This window comes from Helicoverpa zea, chromosome 23 (genome assembly GCF_022581195.2).
Source record: "Helicoverpa zea isolate HzStark_Cry1AcR chromosome 23, ilHelZeax1.1, whole genome shotgun sequence".
NCBI lineage: Eukaryota > Metazoa > Arthropoda > Insecta > Lepidoptera > Noctuidae > Helicoverpa > Helicoverpa zea.
In genome coordinates, this window is record NC_061474.1 from 5,122,064 (window position 1) to 5,149,977 (window position 27,914).

The 27,914-nt window shown below is 35.0% G+C and overlaps 1 protein-coding gene across 1 annotated transcript; it reads right to left on the bottom strand.

Annotated features, from left to right (window-relative positions):
- Window positions 1–618: 618 nt before the first annotated feature.
- Window positions 619–27,682, bottom strand: LOC124641704. The gene is made up of 3 exons (XM_047179870.1): window positions 27,223–27,682; window positions 1,761–1,858; window positions 619–798 (listed from the first exon to the last, which is right to left on the bottom strand). Exons 1-3 carry the CDS (start codon window positions 27,680–27,682, stop codon window positions 619–621), a joined length of 738 nt encoding a protein of 245 aa, XP_047035826.1.
- Between the last annotated feature and the right edge of the window lie 232 nt (window positions 27,683–27,914).

Below are 27,914 nucleotides of genomic sequence, written 5' to 3' on the forward strand. Positions count from 1 at the left end.
TACAAACCTTTGTACCATTCGAAGATATATTATATAAATATAGATAAATTTAGTTCGTTTTAGTTCCTTAGGGGTATAAATTTACACCGGGTATAAAACACCTTCATTATTTTGAAACCGACTCACACTTGGCCATTTTCAGATTTTTCCCTTTACCTTGACATAAAGACCTACCTCCATGCCAAATTTCAAGTCAATACGACCATTGGAAGTGGTCTAGGTTTTTGATGAGTGAGTCAGTGAATAAGTGAATCAGTGTATAGTAAAAATAGCGATTTTCTGACGTCAATATCTCAAGACCTACAATAGGTATATTAATGAAATTTTGTATTTTAGATAAGTGAGGGGGTCTCAACAGATACTAGAAATTTGATATGCGTAAATAAAATAGATTTTGAGTTACAGGGGGGTCGAATTTGGCCCGAAATGGTTCGTGTAATATAACCCACGGCCGGTGTGTCGCCTTTTTTGCTCGAACTTGGCGGACACACTGCCGTGTGTCTAGACTACTTATAACTGTAACGATAAAACCGAACCAATTTCTAGGTGCTAAATAAACTGATTATGTTTTGGTTATAGCTACAACTCACCCTTGGAGCACAGGAAAGAAAGTTTAAGCTAAAACTTAATCTTACCTATAGTGGTATAAATCGTGCCAGAATAAAACATGGCATTCCAGAAGGTCCACGTGGTTTTAGTGGTGTTATTGTCATTGACGTGTTTCATGCACTCCGTATAGTTGCTCTCGTACTCAGCCAAATAGTCTTCTAAGTACGGGAAGAGATCCACGTTGCTGTTCTGGTGATAAAAAAAAATGTTTTTTAGCTTTCCATACGTATATTATGAGTTTTTTTTTTTTGTTTCTTTGTTTGTATCAAATGCTCTGCAAATACTAAATCCTATTTGAATAATTCTTTCGCTGTTAGGAAGCTACACTATCTGCATTTAACATGGACAATGTTTTATCTGAGTACGGTAAGTAGTTTCGAAGGGATGGCGGTGAAAGTACGCTGAACAGCTAGCTAATGAATAAGGTAAAGTACAGTATAGAACCTCTAGTAGGTACTACTACGTGCTGTTACTCTCCAATAAACCAAATTTCATCCAAATTAATTGAGCTGTTTAAGCGTAACAAACAAACGAATACTTTCGCATTGATGGCATAAGTATTTGTAAGAAAGATATTTTCCTCTACTCAGGTATATAGGTAATTTATTTTGATTTAGAAGAAGTTTAGAAATTTAAGAAAGTTAAAACATCAAAACAGTCTGACTTTTGAGACTAGTGACCTATTTCCTCCAGGCACGTGCGTAGGCGCAGAAACAGCTGATAAACATACAATCACATGTTTATTGTATGGCATAGTGCCTAATGCTTGTGTAGTTTTTCAAAATGATGTGTTAATTCGTTAAATTACATCATTGTTTCTTTTACAAGTACATTTATGTAATACTTTTACTTAGCGAACGATTTGTTAGAACGCTTGCCAGTTTTCAGTGGAACACTGATGGTAAAATCAGGGGTGAAGTTACGTCAACTATTTGAAATACTATTGGACAGAACCTTTTTTTTATTTACACATTTCTTATCTCAGCTACATGTATACTCTTTAGGTCAACGCTAGAACTTAGTTATCGAGTTGTTAATTCGAAAATTCTCTTAAGATTTCGTAAAAATCTTCATTGATTTATTTAATTTCGAAACTTGCGTGAAACTTATATATTGCGTCACTTCTCGTTGAATTTCTTTTAAATACTTACAAGAGGAAGGTTTTGACTCTGAACAATATCTCGAATCTTATTTGCGAGGTCTCTTCTTACTTCTGTTAATGTCTGGTCATATTTAGCCTCGTTTGGACCTGAGAAAACCATAATAAATTATTAAGACACTGTTTATAGAATGAGTAGTGCATATTCATTGTTGAATTCACAAGTTTTCGGTTGATTAGGTGCACTCCGAATACAAAAAAGTGGCGAAAATACAAATAATTTTAACGCAAGTGTAAAAGTTGCGTTAACTTTATATTGGACATGCAAAACCGAGTATTGGACAATAAAAACAGTTTAGTTCATATTTTGGTTCTAGTTTCAACTACCAGTGTTTACGTGGATCGACAGCCCATTGACACTCAATCCAGTTACCCGGGCAATACAATCCTAGGTAAGACAACCTGTTAGACTTGGCTATGGCATGAAACTACACACACCAAACTGGAATTCTTCATAATCAGTAGTTCACCAACCCTGACCCAACCCTCTAAGCCATATTTCCCTCTATTATAAATGTGGTTTCCCTTCCAACACATGAAAAGCGTCCCATAACGTTCCACGTTTGTGACAAAGAATGCTCTCAAAATATAAAAAGGTTTCGACCCACTGACCTATATGAATGCTCTTGAAATAAGTCGGTTAACGTCTTACAGGTAGATTGACAGGGCTACTTATGAATTTTATTTATTCATGGGACAATATTCCCATAGGACTTGACACAGGTCACGTCATTTTATTTGAGTTTTGGTGAAACCATCCTTTCATTACAATCATGAGAGCGAATTTTAAAAGTTTTCGATTTGATTGTAGGACTGGACCAAAATTAGTTATACCTGCTGTGTTCACTTTGTTAAACATTTTGAGGTTTTCACTAGCAGAAGTAAACAGAAGACTAGAATTAAACAGTTTAACTAGAAGGACTTACCTACTTGAACGAAACATGTAGGTACGTAGCTAGTAAAAATATTCTTAAACTACTGACTATTAATAGAGCCCAGCCATTGAAAGGAAATAGACTAACATTTAAATCTTAAACTTACTGAAGAAAGCTAGAACGCGATCTAAGAAAACGATTGAAAAATCCTTTTGTATCGGAGTAGCGCATTGGAGATACAAAGCAACAATAATGTATATTCCTAACAGTGTAAGTAGGTATATCAAGCATTGTGTGGCTAGCTAAGATACTGGCCGGCTATTCTATGAAGATACAAATGATAAGATGAACAAAGACTGACTGAAGACTGAAACTTCAGTAAGTACCTATCTATACATTTATGAACAGTTAAGTTCGTGGGCTTTTCTCTAGGCGTCGCGACGCTATATCAAATGGGTGTTTAAATTCGTGTCTACAACATCATTCTCATTTCAAGTTAAAACAAATACACAATTAAATAAAATAAAAATCCTGGAAAAAATCTTCCTCATCGCCGCTAAAGCCTACCGAAAAATATTATCTAGAAAAAAATACTTAGTAGGTAGTACCTAACAAGGCATGTTACAAATATGATAGAAAATAATATTGATACTTTGTACTAACGAGTATCAATAGTATTATACATATAAAAATATCATCATCATCCTCCGAGCCTTTTTCCCAACTATGTTGGGGTCGGCTTCCAGTCTAACCGGATTCAGCTGAGTACCAGTGCTTTACAAGAAGCGACTGCCTATCTGACCTCCTCAACCCTGTAACCCGGGTAACCCAATACCCCTTAGTTAGACTGGTGTCAGACTTACTGGCTTCTGACTACCCATAACGACTGCCAAGGATGTTATTGATTGAAATTGAATTATTACATTTAGAAAACAAATCAACGCAAAAATATCTCGTTTGAAAGACTACTTATAATAAGCCATTTCATTTTACAGAAAATATAAAATATTAGCAACATTTTATCGTCGATTTTGATCGCGATCACAAAACTCATCGGCAACAAGGTTTGTCCATTTCCACAAAAGAAAAGTCCCTTTTGTTGCCTTTAATGGATTCTTTGAAATAATCATTTAAAATTGGCAACAAAGAGCATTTGGTTGAGAATATTTAATATGTAGGTAATATGAATATTATTTAGTGGTTGTTATTCGTTTTGCTAGATAATATTTAGTATGTTACTTCATTTTTTTAGACTTTTGAATGTGGTTAGCTACTTTTAAAATAAAATCTCTATTTATTATTCTACCTAAGGAAAATACAAAATTCCTACTACGAAAATATTTCAGTAAATATTTTCATTATTATATACTTTTTCCCTTTTAAATTAGTTTTACTTTCATCAAAATAACCAGATGTATGCAATTTAAATTGTATCTTTTATAAATCTGGCCGATTTTTCACCTCCTCCTAAATAAAACGTTTTGTGTAATAAAACCTGTTTTCTTTGATTCTAAAAACAAAATTCAAAATCCAGATTACCTACCGCATAACCTGCCACAGCCGACCTTGCCCCACTTCCATTGCACGTCGCCGTAACATATATAACATATAACCGCGAATCCGCAGCGCAATGGAAAATGCACAATTTAAACCAGCCTCACGTAGGCCGTGATAATAAATGTTGCAATGCCGGAGGTGGCTTCGAGGGTATGCGTTCAGTGCTCGGAAGTAAGGAGGTGGACACAATGAATTTCTGTACTCTATGGTCTAAGAAAATGTGGTTTGTCTATGGAACTCCTTTTGTTATTTTTTTTTTTCGGTAGTTGGGAGGTCATAAAAGGAACCTTTTGTGGGTACAGCAGGATTTTTACAGACTAAAATCCACCTATCTTCCTTCTGCAGTCCTTTGTGCAAAAGTGCCGTGGTGACTCTTAAAAAAAAGATTTTTTAAACATGTCTTTCCTACCGTTACTAACGTGAATTTTGCTAGTTTGTTCACGGTAAAATAGCTAAACGATATTAGATATGGATTCAGCGTTAAAAAAATATATGCGTTCTAATATGGTACCTACGGAAATTAATAACGTAGGTCTGTATTGAGAAATGAGATCCAAATTGTGAAAAAAATAAATAAATGAATTACACATGAAAGAATTTTCACTTAATCATAGTTTTCAGTTCCAAAATCGTTTCAATTTATTACACTATCCCGATATGCATCAAATCCCGCGCCTTCATAAATAAATCCATTTTTTTCGAATTTAAGTTGCAATTTTAAAAACATGTGGCCTTACTACAAAAACTTTAACGCCTGGTTTACAGTTGTCTAAAAATTTTGTGGCTGCAAAATGAACCATATGTCAACGTCATAATTTGACATTTTTTTAGACAAGGCTTAAACTGACGTTTAAAAGTTTTTGTGGTAAGACGGTTTATGTTTATCATTTCAATAGGTTATCGATCTCCGAGACATAATCTTTAAAAGGGCGATTGAATGACATTCCTTGATTGTAATATTCATTTATTTAACATTGTACTTTTAATATTCTTCACAATAAACATCTGTAACTTTGAACTTTAATACAAAAATGACTTAAGCTTGATAAATATGCAGTCAAAGGTTCTTTTATCAAAATGATTGAACGTTTTAATTCAACCGACTTTATATCGAAGGTTAATCAATCGCTTTTGATTTGCTTTGTAATCATTGTAAATTATAAATTACTTTTAATTTTTACTTTTGACAAAAGCTTAGAAATGTGTTTTTAATATTCATGAGGTGTTAAAATTGGTGTCGTCTTTGACAAAGCCCGAGGTAAGTCATGGTTGAATATAAATTCGGTAAGACGGTAAAAATTAAGTATTCCTTGGATATATACATATATATTTTCAATTCTATGGACAGTTTATTTTGCTAACAGAATGACTTTATGAAAAATAATTAAATTAAGCTTGTTTGTTTGTTTAGCTACGAATTTCTGGTCCTATGAAAAAAATTTGGTATTTCAGTGTCAGAAACCCATACAATATCGAAGGACTACGTTTAATCTGGGTGCGTGAATTTGTTCCCCCAGGGAAACAGCTATTGTACACATATATCCAGTCACAAGCAAAATCTAGCACATATTATTTGAATTATAAATGCCTTTCACGAACCTTCGAGGAGGCCTTTGTCCAGCCCAGACCTTAACCTATCATCACATTGAATGGCAAGACCGATTAAGCCAACCATTAGAGGGGAAGTAGCTAAGACCGGGGAGAAGAACATAGGTTAGCTTTTGTCATCATCCGGCTACGGGAAGCAGGTCTCTCGGGATGCGAGTGAAACCGTGGGTAGAAGCTAGTTTTAATTACAAACGTCCTTTTACAAACTTTCTAAGGTCTTGTCCAGTATTAGATATGGTCGGTCAAAATGAACGAATGCCTATTACAGTAGCAGAGTGCACTCGGCCTAACTGCATGGAAGTTGGCCCAGATGCAAGCTTCCTGCGTGCCGGCGGAAACATTCGCAGCGGGTATTAATGCATGCACAGGTTATAACAAGGGAATTGCACGTATTTACAACAGCTACTGCTTTATTGAAGTTTAAGAGAGGATTATAATTTTCTTAGTTTAGTAACTCCTTAAATTGTGCCCAATGATACTTTAAAAGATTGGTTTTTCTTTCAAGTTTTGGTTTAAAGTACCTACCTGCATCATTTGTATAAAAAATTGGTGGGAACAACATTATAAATAGTTGTGCCATTAGGTACATTGTTTTAATTTATTTAGAAATTAAGAAATGTTTTAGGAACTAAGGGATGTTTTAACGCCCTAATGAAAAGGGACAAACAAATCGATATTTTTGATCAAGAAACGCAATTAAAACTTGTCTTTGTAAATAAAGAAAAAAATATCCAATAGGAAACAAAATAAAAGAAAGAAGAACAAAACACTACTATCACAAGAATTTAACTCCAGACATCATGTTTTGTCTAAACAAAAGCTGTTCAAAGCAAAATACAAGCATGGCGTACTAACTAAAACAACAGACAGCCTACGTTTTATATTCTTCAACGAACTTAGTAAAACAACTCGCGTTTTCATCACAATATGGACTGCAATGTTTTGCGACAACATCACTATGAACCGTTGAGTATGTTTTACCGCGCGTTTGGAATGGGAGTGTAGAGTGAGCGAGTTACTGGCACGAATACTTGTATTTTTTGGCTGATTACTAAACATAAATCCAGTTCATACATGGCTCGAATGTTTTTTTAATTATTTATTAATGCACTGCATTAACACGTGAACGGATCATCTAGATTTTGATAAATATCAGGTTGATTAAAATACATAAAAAATCGAACTACATTACTACACTTAACTTCCTTGATCGCCTTCTACTCCAATATTTTGCTAATATTAAGAACTACACGGTAAAGAAAGTGTTAGTACATACCTAACATTTATATGTGTTTTGCAGTCCCTAACCGTTGGGCTTGATTTCGTTCATTAAAGAAACACATACCTAGATGGTTTTTATATTACATAAAAAAACTTTACATTATTATATTACAGATAAAAAAAATAATAGCCAGCTACTGGTACGAGTACTCGACTGCAGTAAACGCAGCACGGTGCTTTTACGTACGTCCTCTAATGTAATCAGATAATACGGCATAACGAAGGCCGGTGCAAAAATGGCCGCTCTCCAAGTCACATTATGAATGAACTAAATGAATGTACGATAATTCAACTCGCTGAATTAATGTGTGAACTTGCATTTTTAGTACTTTTGAACGATTATTAGTAGGAATGTGGAAGGATGGAGAGATAGAGATAGACCGAGGACAAGATTGATTGCCTTAAAAAGGACATGTATCAGAAGGGAGTGGATGTGAGTATTACGCCTGATAGAGAAAAATGGAAGAAGAAGCAGAGGAGGATGATTAGTAAAAGTACTTGAACTAACAACAACGCTTCATATTATTATTATTTAAAGTGAATGTTTTTTAAGGGTATCAATGTAGGAATATATGTATGTATAGGTACTTATTATTTTCTACTCCATTTAATTGTATACTGCACATTTATAATGTAGATTTTAATTTAATAATAATTTGTTCCTTTTATTTCTTTAATTTACATTGCATTGTAGATTGCTGAACCTACTGTTTCTTCTCTCCAACTTTTCCAAAACTGTTTGTCTCTAGGGTGGGTCAGGTTGATGTTAGTAATACAGTGGATGAAGATCACCAATAGTTCCTTCGGGGTACCGGCTTAAACTACGGGAAACAACTAGAAGTTCTAATATTTTCCCGGTCTAAATCACATTTCACACAGTCAAAACAAAACCATCACGTAAAATAAATCAGAAACCGTCTTCTGAAGGCACGTCAGTGTGGGCATGCATACGAATGCATTCAGGAAATATCTCTGAAGTCACTCACGAGTTATGTGAAGCCGGTTGACATAGCGAAATGGGTAAAACCCAAATTCATAAATCAGCTATTCTTCCATTCTAAGGTCTGCATTTGTCACCTTCGTGATCAATGCAGAGCAGAATTCTTGTTCTTTCTTTTGTTTTTGAATTGATGAAATATAATTCTCATTCTAGAAATCTGGGGATAAAAGCGAAATATAGGTACCTACCTATATCATACAGTTAGCTTAAATGTTTTCGTTACAACACTTTTTCGACTTGTGAAAATGAATTTATACACTGCCTCTAAAGCCGCAACCGGCTAGACCCCAACGTAGTCGGAAAAAGGCTAGGCAGATGATAAAAATGAATTTATATCTAATAGCTTATACGATCATCTTGAAGGACTTCTAGACTTGCCTGCAGCATAAACGATTGTCTTAACCAATAATCTTACACCCATTCATCACAATAAAATCAACAGCAAGAAATAAAACCAACTTGCACGCGAAAACGCTTAAGGAACAAGTTCCAAACTGTAATATTTCTTTGTGGAACATAACAATGAAATATGGACAAGAAAAGCTAGACGTTTTCGTCATAGCTCAGCTTAGATCAGACAGTTTTCTCCAATATATTGCCAAAAGCTGTAGGTGTCAAACGGAATAATGCTGCTTTATGAAAATTGGCTGCCAGAACGCGGTTAGGGAAACTGGCCTTGAAATTGGTTAGGTTTGCGTATTACTTGATATTTTAAAACAGTTTATCAGCAAAAGTTTAGCAAGTACGGGATTGCTTTTCATTTCAACTGGTTGCAGCTACGTACCTACCTATGAGCGCATATAGGATGGAACCGTGCAAGTAAGGAAACTATATAATTCATATTTTATTTTACATCGAGTACAAATACGAAATGAAGAAAGTTGCACAACGAATTTACGATATGAAATAAATATGGAGTCTAGATTTTTGTACATAGGTATAATATACTTTTGTAAGCCTGTGTGTGTTTTGTCTGTGTGTAGTGTGCCAGTGGCAATGGGTTTGGAATAATAATAATCAAGTGTAAATATGATTTTTAAACTTTTCCAAGTTTGTATTGTTACTTTCTAAATATATCTTGGATGGCGAAGGAAAACATCTTGAGGTAACCTTGACTAGAAAGTCTCAAATATCCAACCCGAATCGATTTCATTTCAAGGCGTGGTGATTAACGCTCAATCATTCTCTGTGTGAGTGAGTGTGCCTGTGCCCAACATGTGGTCAATGATAAAAAAGGCTGGTGATGAACAGTTTAGAATCACTTTTACATAGGTACATGAACGCGCCTACAAAGTGACGAATCCTTCAAAAGAAATAAATTCCAAAACACTACAAAATAACGTTTCTATGAACGTTAATAAGCCGGTACTTATTCAACGAACAATTACTAGAAGTCGATTATTTCAAGCCAACTTTTGCCTGCGGCTTCCCTCGCTCATTAACATGCATTTTCATAATTGGAGTTGGTTTGCAGTCTAAACTAATATTGATAGTTCGTAGTTATGTTAATTACGTGAAACGTTACTGTATTGAACATCAATTTTAGGCTGGTTATTTCGAATAGTTTCGATGTTATCAAACGGGGAGATAAATATTTGCTTTTAACTCTGCCTTTTGCATGGCCATGGTTAAATGGAGCATCATCTGACTAGCATTTTGCCAGTTATGTTGGGGTTGGTTTCCAGTCTAATCGGTTGCAGCTGAGTTTTACATGGAGCGACTGCCTATCTGACCTCCTCAATTCAGATACATAGACAATCCAATATCTAGCTGTCACGCCAAAGCTGCTTCCTGAACAGATTTACACACAAATAGTCTAGAGCCTGAAAAAGCTACAGGCGATTTTTTATCCAGTTGAGGGAATTTGATACAGAGATTTTCTAGAGCCAGAAAAAGGACCAACACTGCTTTTATCCGGATGAACGAAGAAGTTCCCTCGCGACGTAGACAACAGGGTTTTGCGGGGAACAACTAGTAGTACCTACATATTTAATTTTGCTAACAAAGACGTAATCTTCCCTCCACGTGATGACGACCTCGATGGCACAATGGTTACCATGCCGGACTGCCGAACCTGAGGTCCCGGGTTCGATTCCCGGTTCGGTCGACATTTGTGTGATGAGCATGCTTGTTGGCCGTGGTCTGGGTGTTATAATATGTATTTATAACTATGTGTAGGTATATGTAGCTATATGTAGTTTATCAGTTGTGTTAGCACCCATAACACAAACTAATAAATAGCTTACCATGGGGCTAACCGACCGTGTGTGAAGATGTCGCGATATTTATTTATATTTACGTCACAACTGGAAGGAATATGTAATTCCTTCACTTACTATACATCTCCTGAAACTAGCAATATCTTTCGGAATTTTATGCATCCGACATAAAATCTGTAGTAAAATATTATTGGTTCTCTCATAATGTTTTATTTTCTAAAATGCGTCGCTTCATCAAACGACGGACCTTGAATCAGGTATGCAGGATTTCTAAGCTTGTAATCCTGACCTCGTGTGTATACGCCCTTGAGAGTTATCCTTGGTACTGCTTTGTGTAAGAATACTTTTTACCTTACCAGACTTCGGAATACAAAGGAGGGTTATGTGTTTACCGTCTTATGTACTAGCTGTTGCCCGCGACTTCGTCTGCGGGGCAATAGAGAATTGACAAAAAACTAAACATACTGTATAGGTGTATTCTTTCACATACAATAAATATGTCTTATTTACGTATGTATATATGTTTGTAACTATGTGGGTTTGTTCCTTTGCGTATGGGCTAATTTTTATGAACAGTTTCAGGCACTGACCTCTATATTTACTACTGGACAGGCTGTTGTCAACGTGGTTTTGTGCCCGTTTGATAATCGCCATTTTGGCGCTGTTAGACGTAGCGAGTGTCCGTGGTACTAAAATTATTTTACAGTGAACCACTGAACAAACACTTCTCTCACAGCCATTTGAAATTATACGTCAAAATTAGTTCTGTGGACACTCGCTTAGACGATATTGGCGCTTCAAATGGGCACAAAAAAAATGCTGTCAAACGTACGGAACAGCCGGTCCAGTGGTAAATATAGAGGTCAGTGGTTTCAGGAGACGCAGTTAGGAGACTGAATTGTGAAACGCTTTCTGACTAGAAGGTTCCGAACTGCGATTATTTCTATATTTTTTTTTTACTCGGTAGTTTTTTTATTATCATTAATCAGCACAAATTGTAATGTTAAATTGGGATGCATCAAGTAGTATGTACATACGATGCAGCAAAAAATACTTTGCCTATTTTCTACGGTTTACGGATTTTATCATGTATCAGGAGAGATATCAATTCAAAATCTGCCTTATTGGAAGTCGGTTAAATAACATTAAATTTTAAGTCTTATGATATCGTCAATATGGTATTAAGTTTTCAAAGGAGGGTGACGTGACAAATATTCCTTTATTATTATGAACTGAATTATGACAACAAAAGCCCCGTAATGATTGATCGACTATCAGATTTAGCGCTAAATGAAGTCACTATTGTAGCAAAAGTTAATGGTTTATTAAGACTATGACGTGATTTTGTTTTATTATAAGTAAAACGAGCTCATTAATATTAAACAAAGTGTAAATAAATAGCTTTAGGTACATTTTTCGTTTAGTCACGATCAAGCTTTAAGCAGAAATCAAAACTTAAACGGTGAACATGGTAGGCCAAAAAATGGTTTTTATATTTAAAAACCCAACGTTTCGCAATAAAACAACTCTTTCTAGAAATTAATTCAGGGAAATGTCCCATAAATAAATACTCTCTTAAAAATGATTACCTAAGAAGGTCGTTTTCTACACTATAGGTATTCTATGCCTGAGTGTATAAATTAATACAACCTGCAGTTTTCAAAACACGAAGAAAATAAAAGAGATAGTTACGTTTTGTTCATGATTACGACATTATGAGAAAAGTACACTAAATAACCGTACACTAAATAGCTGATATACTGGAAATTAAAAGTCCAGCAATAAACAAGTAGACGTAGCTTAATAAAAGTCGAGATTATCAGACATATTTATGTAGCATAAATGAACCAAAATAGACTAACCTATTAACTCTTCAAGAATGCGTGAAAACCGCGCTGAAATTGTTGAGCACTTCACTACTTCTAAGTGATCATAAACTGTTATTTATGCAAATTCCTATAAAATCACTCATCGGTGGTGGTTTCCATCTACTTACAATAGGTCGACGGTTTGTTTCGGATGACCCATTAAATTGTACCGACTGTCATTGCTGCCTCTTTAGCCACCGTTACGGGTAGTAGTCAGAGAGAAACCAGTAAGTCAGACATCCAGCCTAACCGAGAGATATCGGGTTGCCTAGGTACAATCGAGGGGCTCAGACAAGCAGTTCATCATCATCATGTCAGCCATAGGACGTCCTCTGCTGAACATAGGCCTCCCCCTTAGATCTCCACAGATACCTGTTGGAGGCGACCTGCATCCAGCGTCTTCCGGCGACCTTTATAAGATCGTCCGTCCACCTTATTGGCGGACGTCCTACGCTGCGCTTGCTAGTCCGTGGTCTCCCCTCCGACAAGCAGTTGCTCCACGTAAATTACTGGTACTCAGTTGCATCCAGTTAGGCTGGAACACGAACCCAACAAACTATGTGAAACTATGGGAAAAAGCTAGGCAAATGAGTAGTAGTAAGGATTAGTAGGGTAGGCAGACCTTGACCATTGTACTGAATATGTTATAATGTTTGGATGTCTATTCAACAGAGCTGGAATTCTTTTGCATAAACTTTCAGGAAAACTGAAGTAAAATTTGCTGTTTACTATTCGTGTACCGATTGGTCCAGTGATCCGGATTTTCAGTGTAATTTGGGCTAGTCTTTTATCGATAGCATTTGCAATTGCTGTTTCGAAATAAACACTAGAATGTAGTGTGCAGACACTCCTAAGATTAGTAAAAATATCAGCTCTTTCACAGGAACAAAGAGGAATTAGGCACTATTAAGATGAATTTTTGGTATGGGAATAGAATACACTGCTACTTCTACTCTGTGTGCTTGTTCGAAAGAGTTACCGCAGCCCTGGTACATAGAAGGCTCAAGAAGAAACATGGTGGGGTTTAGTCAGTAAGAGTCTGACATTCCCTCACGCTGCACCCACAGCGAGAGTCATTGATGGATGGATTTTCCACAAAAAATAACACTGCGTCTACTATCTACCTACTAAGTTTTTTATTACGTAGGTGAAGCAGCTGGATTATTTTAGTTTCTAATGCAAAAGCGAGGGACCTTACTTATAAAATCTCTAATCACCTTCTAAGCAACATTTTAACTAATCACTACTTAAAGTCTTAAGTAGTGATTAAATGTTAGTTAAGACATGCTTAAGCAACGTTTATAAGTAAGAATTTTCTTAAACAGCCCTTAAGTATCACTTATATTTAATTCACGTTTATAAGTAAGGCTGAAATTATTTTGTTTGTTTGTTTGTACCTTAAACGAATGAACCGATTTGCAAAAATTTTTTACTACAGGAAAGCTACTCTCTTCTCGAGTAACATAGGCTATATGTTACCCCCGTACGGACAGTAGTTCCCCGGACACGGGTGAAACCGCGTGACGAACAGCGAGTTAATTATTTCCTACGCGTTTTCCAATTAACCAGACATTTTGAACTAAAATAGCCGCTCTATTTAACAGTTGATTTATTACAGAATGCAATGTTAAGCATGTTACACAATTATTTATCTAAAGCGTTATCCGCCGTTTTGTTATACATCGCTGTTTTAACCTAACTAATGGTTTCCTGAACAAACAACGAAAGAAAACAAACGTCTTCGTACATAAAGGGGCGAATGTACGGAGTAGGGATGCGTAAAATCACGTGTGATTTCATGCCCATATATTCCTTTGTGTATGTTTCGTGTAAATTAATGCTTATTAATATTTATTTTACCTGTTCTCCATTTATTGCATTACCATTTGTGACCCTCAACAATTGCCTATGCTTACGAATATACCTAAGTTTTATAAACGCAAAAGTAAGTTTATCTGTTTGTTATGATTTTATACTTTTTAGGGTTAAGGCCAAGTATAACAGGAGAGTTTTAGAAGATCAAAATTTCTGTAGGCCACAAATGAGCTTTACTATGAAAATATCAAACACAAACATCTACCGATTTTTGTTAAAAATAAGCTAGTTTAACCCCAACAAAACATATTATAGGTCTAACCAATAAGCACATTGCGTAGCCACGCAACCCTACATCACTTGCGAGTCCCTGACGGTGATCAATGCCAATACCACCCAAGTTCACGTGTGCGTCTCAGAAACATGTCTGCCCATAAATCATGATCGAATAAATACATTTTTGTCGGTTCCTCCCGGTGATCGATACGTCTCGCGATGACACGAATTGACGATATTTAATACTTTTCTGTACTTAGAATGTTACCCCGGAGGATAGACGGGGTTATTGCTTGGCAGTGAAATTTTTGTGGTGCTATGTGAATTGGATCGATTTTGGAATGAATCGTTCTTTAATATCGTTTTCTCATTCTTTTTTGTTTGGTAACAGGTATTGTTTCATGCAATGCATCTTACTATTGTAGCATAAGTACTGTAACAAAGGTAAGCTCCACACGAAAATTCGGAAAAGTTGCAGCTGACTAAACGGAGTTAGGTTAGGGTACCTATTATAAAAGAATAAGAACGCTCTAATTAAGTTAACTAAGTGAAATAAAAATAAATCATCTGTGGTTTTAAATGTGTAATCAATTTGAAATATAAGGGAACATAGTTACAATGATTTTTTGCAGTGAATTACGAATAAACGGTATTACTATTCGATGTTACAACAAGTACATATCTAGCAACTATGGTTGACCATTATCCCAGCCAAACTAAGAAAACAGTCAACTAAAAATAAACTTCAAGCACTTGCTAATAGAGTCCAAATTTAAACAACCTGAACAGTAACCGAATGTCATACAGCGTATTCATGTCAAAAAATAGGCTATAAATACACATGGTGTTTTCTTTGGTTTATATAGGGCAGCAGCAGAATAAACAGCACATGATTTGGAAGATAATAAAGATAATGCCAGTAACGAGATAAATTAACAAAGGTATAGCTCTAGCCAAGCATAGAAAGAGGTAGCCGAAGCAGAGGCCGCAAATCTCTGAACATAATATAACCCTCTTTGGTGGCCGACCTTCACAAATATCATCTTCTTTGAACCCTGAAAAATAGTAATATTTATTTGGAAACTGTGGAAAAGAATAAGTGAGAAGGTCCCGACTGTCAATTGAACATCTTTGGTAGTAGTCTTTGGGGTACTGATTTGCCCACGTAACTAGGTTGAGGAGGTCAGATAGACAGTCGCCCCATGTAAACTGGTTCTGAGATGCATCCGGTTAGACTGGAAGCCCGATCCGAACACAGTTGGGAAAAGGCTAAGCAAATGCAGATGATTAAGGGTGGGGGGAATAGACGTGAAGCGCCTACACCCTTAGAAGAGTCTAAGGGTGTACCACCAAAGTTTTTATACCCATGTGATTGTTTCCTAAATTCCTGTTTGTTAACTTGCATGCTTAAACTCGCTACTATCAAGAACTATTGGGCCGATTTAAAAAAATCTCCAGTAAGAATTAGTTCTGTAAGTAGGTATACGGACGTGTGAAGAAGTTTCCACTATAGTTTTAGGTGAAATTGCTGGTGGAAGTAAGATGCAGAATATAATATGACAAGAATACTCACATCCCATTGGAATAATTGTTACGTTAAGGTTTATATTGATTAATTATAATTATTTATCCATTATGTTACTTTTTGGTTTGGTTTTGTATTGGTCAATTGTTTTGTTTATTATAAGTAATTCATGGTGCTGGTGAATTCATTGTCACGATTTTTCACTTGCCGTTACGTTTCTTAATGGTTTCTTAGCAACTGTCTATGCTTAACTTTTTTCAATTATGTCAGAGTTTTGATTCTTATGACAAAAAGGTTGTCTACAATTCACAGAAGTCGTTATCATAATACGTAATTAGGTACCACTGTTACTTTTACAGCCTTTTTAACGCCCACTGCTGGGCACAGGCCACCTCTCACACGGAGAAGGATTGAGCATTAATCACCACGCTTGCTTAATGCGGGTCCGGGTTGTTTGTTTGTCCCTCAAGATGTTTTCCTTCACTTTTTAATCAGCCATTGCTGTCTAAGGTATACTTAGAAAGAATTAGGCACCACGGAGGAAGGAGAGATGAGTGGAGATACCTTAAGGAAGGTAGGTGAAGTGCTTTCCTATATAGTAAGTCGAGTGCGGTAGGCACGCTCAGCTATCAATAACTTAAGGTTTAAATGAAAATACACATAAAACAATATAAACGCATAAAAGAAACTAATCTAAGTGAAATAAAAATAAATAATTTGTGGTTTCAAATGTGTAATCAACTTGCAATATAAGGGAACATATTGACAATATTCTTTTTGGCGGTGAACTTTGCATAGACGAAACTAGGAACCACTTGATGTCACAACATGTTCACATTAAAATCACTAATAAGTCACTGTACTTTACCGTTTTCTTAGCATGTATAAGACAACTAAAAATTTACCTTTATCACTTGCTAATAGAGTTCAAATTTAAAACATTTTAAACAATAACTAAAGGTCCTATAGCATAATCATGTTAAAAATTAGGCTATGAGTACACATGAGTGTAGTTTTGTTGCCTTAAGGACAGCAGCAGAATAAACACATAACGCTTTGGCAGATTGTAAAGAGAACGCCAAAAAGAAGATAAATTATATAAGGAATAGATCTAGCCACGCATATGAAGAGATAGCCGAAACAATAACCTAAAAGTTCTGTATGCAGGGAACACTTCTTTTTTGGTCGCCGACCGCCACAAATGTTTTGTGCTGAAAAATGATAATATTTATTTGGAAACTGTGGAAAAGAATAACTGAGAAGAGGCTTTGAGTGTATATAAGTATAATCATCGGCAAGGATATTGAGCCCTGACCTTCACCTGCGCAGAAGTGATTTATTGGTTTATTGCTATAAGTGTACGGTGCGCAAAGCGATCCCCACTCTGCCGCCGAGAGCTCATTATCCGTGCCGATAACTATATGTACGATAACTTACCTGCCATTGGAAAAATGGATTTGATAGGGTTTGTATTAATTATTTGTCCATGTGTTACTTTTTTTGTTTAGTTTTGTTTTGGCCAAGTATTCAGTTGTGGTATTTCATGGTGCTGGCAAAGTCATTGTCAGAATTTTACACATATGCATTTTACGTTTCTTAGCAACTGTCTATGCTTAGTGAAGAAAAATTTTTTTAAATTTTTGTCTATGTTTTCAGTCTTATGACAAAAGATTGTCATAAATTTTACAGAAGATGGAAAAAGTAAGTAGGTTTATGGGTATGAAAACCTTTCTCAAAATATTATTATTTACAATAGGTACCTACCTTGCAAATCAGGCTACCTACTACGACTGAAAGACGTTGTATACTGCATATAACGATGGAAAGCTACATAATTTAGCTAATGCAACTTGTCCGTCAATCCTTTGAAAGTATTTCGATAGCTTCCCACGCTTGCAATAAGTATTGATGACTGCTGGATGGCATAACGGCGATTGATTCACACCCACGTGGAGTTTTATTACATTTAGATTTAATTTATTTAACATAGAATGCAGTGTCTGAGGAATTTAATTTTACTTTTTTTACTTATTTTTTATTTACTTCACTTTGGTGGTTGCATCACCAGCATTTTTACTATCTTACACCATCCTCATTCAGAAAAGGAATGAGAGTTCATCGCTATGCTTTCTCAAGGTTAATTTAAGACTTTATAGTCTAGGTTTTCTTTGTTTTAATTTTTTCAATAATATATCTTCAGCTCAAATTGAACAACGATATAGCTATAAGTAGGTATATTAGCATCACTCTGGATTATGAATCACAATATTTTTTTGAATATCTTTTAAAGTCTTTTTGGCAGTATTTGTCTGAGATTCGACTAATTTTCATATGTTTGAGCGGGAAGATGTAGGTACAAACGCCCAGTATAAAAATAAATCTGTCATTCGAGCCCTGTAAAAATATTTTAAACATAATAAAAATACATGACTCACGAACTTTTTAAATAAATCCAGTGACTAATCATAAACCTAATATTATAAAAAAAGGATCATACTTTCACCGTAGGTACACGTTTTGAAAACGTATTACATGTTTCGCCGTTATCGAAATCGATATGGAGGACTATATACACATGTTAGCTATATTTTATATTTTTTTGTAAACTATTCCATGAAAATGGTATATGAAAATAACAATTTGTCAATGTAAATTCACAATGTTCCAGTAAATTTTCAATTTCATGGGTTTTCTGGTTACCTTCAGTGACACCCGTAGAAACACAATACTTAAGCTTGGTTGCTACGAGGTCTCGAAGTTTTCATGAAAGTATGATCTGAAAAATAACTTTAGGAATCGTCACCATACCCATTTTCCACATGACTCATGTAAAAAATAACACCGTTTAGAAACGTATATCTACGTAAATTGAAAGCATGCGTAAGTCACATAAATCAGTAGGTCCGGACTTGAAATAAAAATAAACTCGCTACTTCATCGTTTCCTCTTATTTTAAGACGATACGTTATTAACTGAAATACTTACCTACATATATCAAAATGTCATTTACTCACATATTTTTGAAAACCGTTTGTGTTACAGAAATCTTTAGAAGTCCCTTTGAAATTCTTATGTAATAATAATATAGAGTGATTGTATTTTATAATTCACATAGCGATCTATCATGCCTCCAATTAACAACTTAAACTTTAATCATTAATTACTATTATATTGGCGAAAACCGCATGAAAATCCACAATATAATAGGTATTCTAATAATAAGTATTTTATCTATTCAAGAAAAACATAGCACTTTGCACTGTACACATTTTTGGAAAACAAGTTACCTACATATTTATGCAATAGTAGACTCTATCTTTTAAACTAGGACAACTACGTAGTATGTATAGTAGTTTTTGTTCAATTTAGATACCATTCAGTTTACCTACATTTAGCGCGATAGTCTTAAAGTTAAGGTAGAACATATTATATGTATTGCATAAATTATTGTACACGATATAGGTACTAAAACGCTTGCAGCAAATTGCACTATTTAACTATAACTGTAGCCGAACTGTTTTCAGTTATAAAATCGCCGATTTGACCAATGGGCGGCAATTTAACAGCTTGTTTTATGGTACAACTCACCATTAGAGTATACCGACCTTAAACATGTTGAATTCTTAGATACAAAATTCCTCAAAATATATTCAGCCATTCATTACAAAAGCTCGTTGCCAAAATATGTCATGCTTGAACAACGTACTTGCTCATTAATGCAAATGCATGTCCATTTCCTTCTTTATAATTTGGCAAGCTAAAATACTTTTACCTGGAATTTCGCGTAATACCGGAATCTCACCAGCGTAACACTTAGATACCTAAATCGTTTCGAAATTTCAAAAAAAAATAATTACTTAATAAAATGTCGAACGTAGTAAAGCTTTATTCTTATTAGTATTTATTAAACTAGGTATTTAAATAAATAAACTATTTTCATTTATTAAGAAAAGGAGATTGTTTCCAACTTGAATTTTTGAAAATCAGAGCTATATTCAGCAGTGGCCGAGCTATGACTGAAATTATGGAAATAACTACTCTGATAAATTATATGTGTTAAGTACACTTTTTTATTTGCATTGGAAATAAAAATCCCCGTATTTTCTTAAAATCATTAACACAATGTCGTTTAGATTTCAAGATCGCGTTACCCAGTTATTTTTTACTGCGACATTGAATAATCTATATGTAGGGCAAGGGCAAATATCACGCAAATATAAACAGGTTACTGAAGGAAATATTTAAAATTGTTATCTAAACTAACGTTATTTAGAAAAAAATATTTTGCCTTATTTAAAAATTTTCGAAGCCTTGCCCTAGATAGCCTATACTCTATAGCTCAACTAATCTGAAACGACGCGCCCCATCACAGTACTTTGCGAGCCTTTATATCGTAACAGCGCTTTCACACTAGTGGATTTTCCACTCGCTTTTCCCGAAAGGCAACGTTCGGGGCTCGATGCTTACGGGCGGTGAAGAATTGACAACTACCTGTACAAACAAAGACATCTGGTTTTTCTGTTCAGTAAATCCTCTAGACTAAAGTTTTTAAAGTTTTTGGATATACTTAAATGCAGTTGCGTAACGCGGCTCGTCATACTATACTAGATATTTCCTAAAGAACATGACGGCGCTAGATATAAAGTAGTAAAAGAATTCATCAAAATTTTACTATCGGGAGCACCAGATTCCCCAGTTCAATTCACTGAACATAAATTCTTTCTAATCAAATATTCTTTCTTATCTTTGATTTACACTGAAAGGAATATAAGGAAAATGGTATCTTTTAACCACGCCAGATGATGGCTATTTTTTAATGGAATAATTTTATTGATATTTAATTAGCTTACTCTTCCAACATCGTCTCCTTTTATTATAATTTCAATTTAAAGGGAAATCACTTCACTCCAGCGTGCTTTAACTAGATAATAATTATTTTTTTTTTGCTCTCCTGAAAAACAGTTTTGTGTCAAAAAGAATTTATCCATACTTAGATTAATTGTATTTTTCAGAACCTCTTTAAATAAAAGTATGCTTTAAGTTTAAGTATTACAATTAATAATATTCACAATTATCTATAATTTCAAAGAAAAATCTTTCAGTTACATCAGTGACCGTGATTCGCCCACAGTCCAATAAATGTATTGGCATTAGATACTGTTTTAATATAGCGTAGTATTTATAACTATTTATTAATAAGTTTCTAATGATTAGTCACGAATGCGTGAACGCACGATTAGTGACAAGTATAGACTTGTCAACTACTCGTTCGCTACAGAAAAAAAAAACATTTAAATAAGATGAAAAAGTGTGACTCATTGATCATTGGTCTAGCAATCATGCTAATCTTTGGCCAATTAATCATCATCATCCTCCGAGCCTTTTTCCCAACTATATTGGGGTCGGCTTCCAGTCTAACCGGATTCAGCTGAGTATCAGTGCTTTACAAGAAGCGACTGCCTATCTGACCTCCTCAACCCGGTTACCCGGGCAACCCGAAATCCCTTGGTTAGACTTTGGCCAATTAATACTTTGGCCAATAATACTTACGATTTATATATAGAGTCTAAATCTTGTTGATTTTTATAAGGTGTATTTAAACCGACTCAAAAAAGGTATTGTTATTTTATACTAGCAGCCACCAGTTTCATCGACTTACCATATCTGAATAAAGGTATCCTATGTCTCAACATGATTCAGTAAAAAAAAAACCAAACCGACCAACTTTCATACCTATTTATTTTTATTATGAGTACTTAGGATTATTTCCCACAATATGGGGAAAATAATAGCACTTTTACATAATATGAGCCTTGAATAGAAAACATTGATTAATATTAGTTTTAGCTGCCTTATCGATATACAGAGCCCAGTTAGAATTATTTACCCATTAACAACATCAAAATGCTTTTTTCCGGTTGGTGTATATCTCAGTCAATACAGAAACCTGTACTTAATAAATCCATTCATAATTATCTCTGACTATATTTTCGTTACTTACTTATCTAATTCAGATTACACTATCACTACTATTTTCCTCATATAAGCAATAGGTATATACCGTATCATCATTAGAACATCAAACTGGGCTGTGAATCCGCCGAAAAATTAAATGTAAGTTCTTGTTTCTTCGGGATTTTAGACTTCCACTCTTCAATAGACTTGACCCATTCTTTTAAAAATCTTAAGTAAACTTAGACCGTCGCGTCGTACAACAAAAAATTTTAAACGTCTGTTGAACACTTGTCTAATAAAAAAATTACAGATTGTGACGTTGAGATAGGGTCCATCTAGCAGTCATACTCTTTTTAGACAAGTGTTCAACAGATGTTTAACTAATTGTAGTAAGGCTGCGTATGTCTGAATCTAAAGTGAAAAGAAGCGTGATGACAATACCTGTCTTTTATTTTACTAGGTAATTACTATACATAGATACCTAATATCTAAACCTTTTACACATATAGGCCACTGATAAACGAACTTTCATGACTGTTTTGTTTATCTAGCTTTTAAACGATAAGCTATAGGCATAATAAATTAATTCGATGTTTGATTGCATTGGGGAGGGTTATTTGTACCTGCATATTAGTCATTTTTATTTTATTTCCTGACCAGTAGGTACAGTAATATCAGAACTGTTGATTGGTAAATAGACCCAATTAGCCAGTGCTTTGCTTTAAAATTATTGTATTTTAGTTACTTTCAACTCAGATAAAGTTATGCAGGCAAACGACCAAAGTAAACTGTTAACAAATAGTACAAAAATAACATCCAGAGACAAGGTAAGGTGACGTAAAACTTAAAGATATATTAGTCAATAAGCAAAATAATTTATTTACTCAAAAATAAAGTCAGTGTCTCCCAGCTATTTTCGGACACGAGTATCTAAAAAGAATGTCGAGATATAAATAGCTAGGTAACTGAACATAGACACGAGAAAATGTTTGTTTATAAGACTTTAACTGTGTGCTTTTAAGAAGATGTAGTCGTTACAAATTCCGGAATTTTTATACGACCTTCCTTTTTCTACAATACCTATCTATACAGTCAATTACTTTGTGCAACCTTGCAAATTTTAAAAAAAAAACTGTCAAAACTTAGACAAGCACAAGGATTAGCGGGAAAATGTTAAAATGACAATGACGGTGACATTTTGGCTTCCCGCGTAAATCCCAAAGTGACGTTTCACGTTGGAGAAAATTCGTCATTCGCTTCGTAGAAAACTGACAGAATAAACACTTTTGACAGATGATCTTTATGTCTCACGAAGTTTAAATGGAGTTATGAAACTCGAACGCTGAAAATTTCAGCAATAAATTGCGAATTCTATCAACCTTACCCACATAAAGTTTAGAGCATGAAAAGAACAGTCTTTAGCGATCCATAGACTATAGTATTAACAAAACGCTTGTAAAGTTTTCAAGCTGTTAACACATTGAATGGAGAGCGGTTTTCAATATTAAAAGTTTATTATATTAACAGAAAATGGCGTTATCGAATTAAACTTAGTACGTAAGTTTAAGGCTGCGGTTCTACTGCCGACGAGAAGCGACTTCTTAATTTAGATTAAAAATTATAACGTCAACTTATAGAAATATAATATGTTACGCACTCAATTCAAATCAATGAGTTAGGACCACCCTTAAGTGTTACGTTGTAACGTTCTTATTCGATCTTCGTTGTTATTAGTTAATCGTAGAAAACAAAAAATACGCGTCTAAATCTAAAAGGCGAACTAATCACCTACTTCTATTTTATTTTTCCTAGTATGCCTGTTTATCGCTGATCGCCAGAAGTAGAACTACTCCCTTACATTCGTGTCCCAAGATCTTAGTAAGTAGTTCCAAACTTTTGAGTGTACAGTCTGCGGTACAGAGCAACGTTGGTCTCACGCAATACTCGTACACTCTAGTTGCAACTTCATTGTTCCATGTACGGAACTTTGAGTGACACGACAACTGTACCACATGTACCCAGTTGTTTAAGACCGTATCTATTGTTACATCTTACATCTCGTACGCTTATGGGAGATTAGTTGCCAATTTATTCTGGGAGTGTGGTGGTAGTTAATTTGTATTTAGTATGTATTAACTATGTATTTTAGGTATTTATACTTTTTGCACAATGTACAACGGCTGACTTAATGCCTTGTCAGTCCACCTTAGACTACTATACAGGTACTGTTGGGATGTACCCTGAATAAAAATATCCAAGAGGACCTAGATAAAATAAAGTAGCCTATAACCTTCCTCGATAAATGGGCTATCTAACACTAAAAGATGAAAGAATATGTTACGTTTATATCTCGGTAAAGTAGCGTGGTTAAGAAGTGTTTAAACAAATAAATAATGACATACGAACAAACTCTTAAGCTTTATAATTATTAGTCTAGATAGAATTAAGTTTAAAGTTAAGTGCTTCATCATAATAAGAACACTTAAACGGGCAAGTTAATTAAAAATTACATCTCACTAGTTCCAAGAATACCTATGTAAATGTTTACCCACCCCCGAGAAATACTTCACGTTGATTAACTTGTCTACTTAGCCAAGTAAGTTCCAACAAGACAAACTGCGGTGTACTGAACATACAAGATAGAAACTATGAACGGAGAATAAACCAAAAATTAAACGAACAAAACGTATTTGTTTCATTATTTTTTTTACAATGAACACAAACTTTTACGATTGTTCCGCAACCACAGTTTGTGGCCATAACGTCCGCCTCATCAAAAGCCCGACCTTCAAAGTTCAACACAACTGTATAATCCCTACATAAAAAATGACGATCGTAACATCGCAGACGAAAGAGAATAAAACATTTCAGTGTCGCGTTTCTTATGGCCACACGTTTACCTTCCAAGTTTAAATCTCGTCTCGCATCATGTGGTTGGGATATAAAAACTTTTTAAATATCGGTCCGGATGAAATGAATTATACCCGGGTCGATTACGTAACGGCGTCCTGCCTAGGGGACAATTTAATATTAAATATTTTATACGTGCCTATTTAAATCTCTAATGATTTGCGTTCGTTTTATAGCAGCTAAAATACCAAGAAGCTTCCCTTGAGACCTATCTCATACATTATTCATTCAAATTTTAAGCTTTTATAAATGACATATGGGATAAAAGTGACTTAGGACTTAAACATTTTCTCTAGAGTACAATTTTCGCTTTTGCAAAAGGCTTAAAATATGAAAGGCAAATAATGATTGGCAGTAACTTAGTAATAAAGCCTTGCTCTGACATTTTACGTGTCTATTGTCAAATTAAAATCATAGCTGGTTATTTAAATATTTTTTACACAATTTAATTAACATAACTTTCAAAAGTTGTCCTCCATTTTTACATAGAAAAAAAACAATAGAACAATCCACAGATAAAAAATTCAACATATTAAAAAAAAAACACAAACAAGCGAAGGTACTCCTTGCTTCCAACCTCTTTAAATTCTAGTGGTTGAACTTGAAGTTCTATGGCTTTCAAAGTACTAAACCCGAAGTGCTCCGCACAAGTTCGGAGCTTCTCGAACTAGTGTAAAGTTTAATCTGCTGCACACAATTGCATGACGCGAATTGCAGTTCACAAAGTTTCTTTGAATGAATAGGAAAGAATATTTCATATTGTACTAGTTTGAATATGCAAAGCTTTGGGTTATTTTTATGTAAATGTGCTTCAGAAAGTTTCGTGTAGTGTCTTGTGTAAAAAAGTTGGGTAAGTCGTATTTTTCCTTGAAGTTATTCTCAGTAGGAATATTATAAGGAAAATATTTTTCTTGTAAAACTCACGAAGACAATTTACTGCTTGTTCACGGTATTTTTCAACTTTATCATAATAAAATGTAACACAATCGGCTTTCGATGAGAAAAATCTATTCTCAAATAAGTTACGATTGCCAGATTTACAGCCACTGAGGTACTTCCAAATAATATTAAAATAATAACAATTCCAAAAAGTAAACATCACATTCCGAAGTTTCATAACACCTCTGACACACAAAAAATCAAGTACCATACCTACGTAAAAATGCAAAAAGTTCAAACTGAAATCACGACAAGTTAATCCGATTCCCACACGGATCCCGACTGCAGAAAACTAAATTGCAGGCCAGTGAATGTGAAACTAGTTTTTTAATCCAACCTTTCCCGGCTGTTATAGCGTTGTAAGCCTAGGATTCTGTTCGATTTTTGAACTGAGCATTCGGCTTTTATAATGTTTGCAGAAAGTTTTCGGCCAATTTCGCTGACGTAATTCTTTGTAGATCCATCTTCGACTATCGGAGATTTAATGATAAAAGGGCGTTCTTGTTGTTGAGAATGGGCTACAGTAGGGAAAACCGGTGGTGCAATATTGAAGGTACGTGCAAAGAACGTGTAAGGGACGTGCTGTCATTTTTCCGTGGATTGATTTTGTTTTAATATGATATCGATTTTTCTTTCTCATCACATTTTGCTGGATCTTTCGGTATGTGTATCTATCGTTTCATTTTTTTTCAGGAACCAGGGTAAAAATCTGTAGTTATACTGATTCTATCTTTACCACGTTATTATAAATAACTATTTATTTTGTCCTCAGTGATCTATATTTAATACACCTACCTTTATAGCTCTTGTAAACCTTAAAGTTACGCGTTTTAGCCGAACCTTCTAATCTATTCCTAGGCTACTAGATGATGGACTAAGTCTTAAAACTCTGAACCCTATTTCAATCGGGCATGTGATCCTAAACCCTGTTAAACAGTTACGAATAAATTTGTTAGCCTTATTGACAGATCTAAAGCGGTTTACTCCTTATAGTCTAAGGATCAATTAGTTTTCAAACTAAGATCGTGAGCTACCAAAATGTCCTGGCATTATTGTGTTCATTTATCTGTTCGATGCCTCTTGACCTTTGAGTGGTATTGCGATTCAGAATATCTCGATTATTATGGGAATCGATTACAGTACTAAACAGCCAGGAGTTACTAAAGTCGCTTTCAAATATTTACACTGTCTTAAAGCTCTTCCCAAAGAACTATATAATTTTTAATCATGGCTATAATTTATACCGGTAAGGGCTGTAGTTCCCACAGGACGCGGGTGAAACCGAGTGAAAACGGCTAATATTCAGTTTTCAAAATATTGTAGGTAATATGGCCGCATATGTATAATTATGTTGGAATATAATAAATTATAGCAAGTCTGAAACCACAAATGCTTCATTAAATTTTCACTAGTCGTAATCGGATTATATTCATAATCAGCTATGGAAGCCACTATTATAATTGTCCAATTATTTGTTCAAATAAGACAAAATAAATTCTGATTCATCACGGTCAAAATAAATATGCATATGACAGAAATGCACATTTAGGTACATGTGAGGTTACGAAAGTCTAATTATCCTTATTCGATCCTAATTAAAAAATGTGTAAAAAAGGTCGTACTCACCTTCGATAGCCATAAATACACCAGCACCAATAAAACTGTACAACATCAAACACAAACTCAAGAACAGGTGAGTAAACCACCGCCGTGACAGTAACTTTAGTTTGTTATAGAACCAAAACGCTGACTTTTCACCCGCACTTAAACCATGCTTTGTCGTATTAATAGTAAAGTCTTTAAAGCCTTCAAACTGTTTGAACATAAACTCAGAAGCTTTATTGTGATACATGTGCAGGAACGGGTTGAAGTAAGGATTCCCATGGGGATCCGATATGTGAGAGGCCGGCGTGCCAGGCGCCTTCCCATGGTATCTAGAAGGACCCCAATAAATAGACGTTCCTGTGGTCGGTCCCCTCGGAGTCATTTGAAGTGTCGAATCAGGTATCTGCAGCGTGATCTTAGGTCGCACAGGCCTCGTCGGAGGCGGCGGTGGCGGATAACTAGGCACTTCCAGACTGGCCATTTTCACTGTTTATAGAGCTTTTATTATCACTAAACTGTTTATCGAGTGCAGTGTTCGCGCCGCGCGAAATCGCGGCACAACAATGTTTGCGTTAGCGCCGGCGTCCAAATACTTTGCGAACCTGCATTGACATTACTGAATATTTTTTCGCGGTGTGGGATTTTGGATGTAGACGTGCGCGGGAGCCCGAACTGGCTGGACACTGATTTTATAAATAAAACGGGAGTTAGTG